We start from the raw sequence: 4,731 nt of genomic DNA, 5'->3' as shown, positions 1-4,731 counted from the left end.
ACAAAGGAGGCAAGAATATACAATGGATTAAAGACAATCTCTTTAACAAGTGGTGCTGGGAAAACTGGTCAACCACTTGTAAGAGAATGAAACTTTGTAAAAGAACACTTTCTGATACCATACACAAAAATAAACTCAATATGCATTAAAGATCTCAATGTAAGACCAGAAACTATAAAACTCCTAGAGGAGAACATAGGCAAAACACTCTCCGACATACATCACAGCAGGATCCTCTATGACCCATCTCCCAGAATATTGGAAATAAAAGCAAAAATAAACAAATGGGACCTAATTAAACTTAAAAGCTTCTGCACATCAAAGGAAAGTATTAGCAAGGTGAAAAGGCAGCCTTCAGAATGGGAGAAAATAATAGCAAATGAAGCAACTGACAAACAACTAATCTCAAAATATACAAGCAACACCTACAGCTCAACTCCAGAAAAATAAATGATCCAATCAAAAAATGGGCCAAAGAACTAAATAGACATTTCTCCAAAGAAGACATACAGATGGCTAACAAACACATGAAAAGATGCTCAACATCACTCATTATCAGAGAAATGCAAATCAAAACCACTATGACGTACCATTTCACACCAGTCAGAATGGCTGCAATCCATAAGTCTACAAGCAATAAATGCTGGAGAGGGTGTGGAGAAAAGGGAACCCTCTTACACTGTTGGTGGGAATGCAAACTAGTCCAGCCACTATGGAGAACAGTGTGGAGATTCCTTAAAAAACTGGAAATAGAACTGCCTTATGAGCCAGCAATCCCACTGCTGGGCATACACACTGAGGAAACCAGAAGGGAAAGAGACACGTGTACCCCAATGTTCATCGCAGCACTGTTTATAATAGCCAGGACATGGAAGCAACCTAGATGCCCATCAGCAGATGAATGGATAAGAAAGCAGTGGTACATATACACAATGGAGTATTGCTCAGCCATTAAAAAGAATACATTTGAGTCAGTTCTAATGAGATGGATGAAACTGGAACCTATTATACAGAGTGAAGTAAGCCAGAAAGAAAAACAGCAATACAGTATACTAACGCATATATATGGAATTTAGAAAGATGGTAACAATAACCCTGTGTACGAGACAGCAAAAGAGACACTGATGTATAGATCAGTCTTATGGACTCTGTGGGAGAGAGAGAGGGTGAGGAGATTTGGGAGAATACCATTGAAACATGTATAATATCATGTATGAAACGAGTCACCAGTCCAGATTCGATACATGATACTGGATGCTTGGGGCTGGTGCACTGGGACGACCCAGAGGGAGGAGGGTTCAGGATGGGGAACACAGGTATACCTGTGGCAGATTCATTTGGATATTTGGCAAAACTAATACAATATTGTAAAGTTTAAAAATAAAATAAAATTTAAAAAAAAAACAGAAAAAAAAAGAATCAATTCAAAAAAAATAAAAAATATATCAGGATCACAGGTATTTTTCATTTATTGTTTCCATTTATATATACTCACAACAGAAAATTTTTATGCCATAAGAAAGAAAGAAATCTTGTCACTTGTGACAAGATGGATGAATCTTGAAGGCATTATGCTACATGAGATTAGTCAGAGACAGAAAGATAATTACTGTTTGGTATCACTTACATGTGACAGCAGAAAAAGCCAGATTCATGAAAACTGATAGTAGAATGGTGCTTGGGATGCAGAGTTTGGGATATGGGGGATTTGGGTTAATGTTGTGTAAGAGTATGAACGTGGAACAAATAGATAAATAAATCCTGGAGTTTTAGTAATACATGTCATATATTTTCAACTTATACAATGCGTTATGCCACTTATATCTCAGAAAAATAATTTTTTAAAGGACAAGTAAATTCTCAGTGACTTACACACTAATTTAAATAAGTTAACTCAAGTCAATGTCTTTAATTATTTATATGAGATTATCCTAGTCAGTTCAGTTCAGTCTATCAGTCATGTCCAACTCTTTGCGACCCCATGAACTGCATCACGCCAGGCTTCCCTGTCCATCACCAACTCCCCAAGATTGCTCAAATTCATGTCCATCGAATCGGTAACGGCATCCAACTATCTTAACCTCTACTGTCCCCTTCTCTTCCTTCTTCTATCCCAGTCAAGAAAATGGAAATGAAGATGTGGTTATGAGTTAAAATAAAGGGTGTTCAAGATAAAAGTTTTGACTTCTGTTTCTTATGATTATCTTAATTATGTTGTTTGATATAATTTGTATAAAAGTGCATACATTTGCACTAAATTTAGCATACTTCTGAGAGAAAAAAGAAGTAAGCCATAGACAACATAGGAGGCAAGGAAGAAAATGTTTCACAGTTTAGGGAGATGCGTGAATACAATCAAGACATATTGTTTTAAATAAGTATTTTATTAAAACATAATAAGCGTGCAAAAAAGAGCATACACCATAAGTGTACAGCTTCATGAAAATTCACCAAGTCCTTGTAATTACCATTTAGGTCAAGAGCTAAAGCCTTGACAGCACCTCAGAATCACCCTCTCATATCCTATCCAATCATTACCTATACCCTTGTTTTCTAAGTTAAATATCATCTTGATTTCTAACACCACAAATGAGTTTTGCCTGCTGGTGGACTTTATATAAATAAAATCATAAATATGTATGACTTTGTTTCTTTCACTTGACAGTTTATGTGAACAGACCACAATTATTTATTTATTCAGCTGGATTATAATGGACATAGCTTCTAGGTATTGAATACGCTGCACCTTACACCTTTAATAAGTTTTCTGGTGAACATACGTATGCATTGCTGGATACACAGCTGACAAACTTAGTAAAGAAAACATCAGATAAGGACTTGGAAAATAAGAATAAACTCCAAGTGGTGTTGGAAGGAGAATGCTGAGGTAAATAAAAGTACAAGCATTGATGAATACACCTTAACATTTGCCAGGGATTTAAATTTTTTAATGTTTACTTCCAATTCTTATGATCCAACACTGTAACTCAAAGTTTTGTGGATTGTCATTCAGGAGCAAAATGTCAGTCTATAAAAATTACATGAACTGAACTTTGAAGTCTCCTGTGAATAAAAGAGGCTCTAGAGAACATAAAATTTTAGAACAAAGGGTCTTTGCTTACATGCACATAGTGGTACCCTTTTAAGAGAAGTTTAAAGATAAAAATCACAACAAATATTTCCTATGACCAGATATTTGCTTTCAGTTGGAGGACTCCCCATTGACTAAAAAATGTCATCCCTATTGACCTCGGGCTGACTAAGAAAACTTCTCAGAAGTCTCTAATTAAATGTTATGAGAAGGATTGTCCTTTCCTTTAAGCAAGAACCTAGTAATACATGTTCGTATCTGCTTGGTTTTTATCCCATACACAATAGGATTCATTGTAGGAGGCATGAGTAGATAGAGATTAGCCATAATAATATGTATGTGTGGAGGAATGGAGCGTCCCCCAAAACGATGTGTAAAGAAGGTGAAGAAGGCTGGGACATAGGTAATGACGATGGCAAAGATGTGTGCAGTGCAGGTGCTGAAGGCTTTCTGCCGAGCCTCTGCTGAGGACAGGCTGACCACTGCCTGCAGGATCATGGTGTAGGAGACTGTGATGCACAGGATGTCAAAGCCCCCAATCAAGAGGGCAACCATCAAACCATAGATGGCATTGACCTTAACATTGCCACAGGATATCTTGGCCACAGACATGTGGTCACAGTAGGTATGTAGTATGACATTGCCCCTGCAGTATGGCAGGCGTTTGGTGAGGAAAGTGAAAGGGATAACAAGCATTACACCTCTAAGAAAAGTAAGGAGCCCAGCCTTGGCAATGACTGAATTAGTGAGAACAGTAGCATAGCGCAAGGGGTAGCAGATGGCCACGTAGCGGTCCAGGGCCATGAGCATGAGCACCCCAGACTCCATCCCTGTGAAGGTGTGCACAAAGAACATCTGGGCCAGGCAGGCCTTAAAATCAATCTCCTTGAGATTGAACCACAATATGCAGAGAGTGTTGGGAAGAGTGCTGGTGCACATGAGAACATCTGTGAAGGAAAGAAGGGCTAGGAAGACGTGCATTGGTCTGTGTAAGGCTTCTTCAGAGTAGATGAGATACATAAGGCCAAAGTTCCCTGTGATTGCAATGCTATACATGGTACACAGAGGGAAGGAGACCCACAGATGCACTTCTTCCAATCCAGGGATGCCATTTAGGATGAATGAGACTGGAGTTAGGCTAGTGTCATTCAGAAGTAACATACTGTCTGTTGGAAGTTCATGATACACCAGTTACAGAATTGCTCTGTAGGCAGAAAAAATAAGATCAGAGATGAGCTGACAAGTAAGATTTTCTTTATCATAGTTGATAATTTGTCTTTCTTGTAGATCAATCACATGTACATTCTCTTATGTTGAATATGTGATATTACACTCTCATTATGTGACATTACCCTCTGATCCTTCTTCAGTGATCAATGCAAAGAAATAGAGGAAAACAATAGAATGGAAAAGACTAGAGAGCTCTTTAAGAAAATTAGAGACACCAAGGGACTATTTCATGCAAAGATGTGCACAATAAAGGAAAGAAATGGTAGGGGCCTAACAGAAGCATAAGATGTTAAGAACAAGTGGCAAGAATACACAGAAGAGCTATACAAAAAAGATCTTCATGACCCAGATAACCACAATGGTGTGATCATTCACCTAGAGTCAGATATCCTGGAATGCGAAGTCAAGTG

At 38.0% G+C, this 4,731-nt stretch overlaps 1 protein-coding gene across 1 annotated transcript; it reads right to left on the bottom strand.

Moving 5' to 3' along the window:
• Nucleotides 1-3,286: 3,286 nt before the first annotated feature.
• OR52N1 (olfactory receptor family 52 subfamily N member 1) lies at nt 3,287-4,252 on the bottom strand. Its single transcript, XM_086341989.1, has one exon. The coding sequence runs from the start codon at nt 4,250-4,252 to the stop codon at nt 3,287-3,289; it is 966 nt and encodes a 321-aa protein (XP_086198115.1).
• Between the last annotated feature and the right edge of the window lie 479 nt (nt 4,253-4,731).

This window comes from Bos grunniens, chromosome 15 (genome assembly GCF_055505025.1).
Source record: "Bos grunniens cultivar Pamir isolate PY7600 chromosome 15, Bosgru_T2T1.0, whole genome shotgun sequence".
NCBI classification, from domain to species: domain Eukaryota; kingdom Metazoa; phylum Chordata; class Mammalia; order Artiodactyla; family Bovidae; genus Bos; species Bos grunniens.
This window is presented reverse-complemented; position numbering and strand designations above follow the sequence as displayed.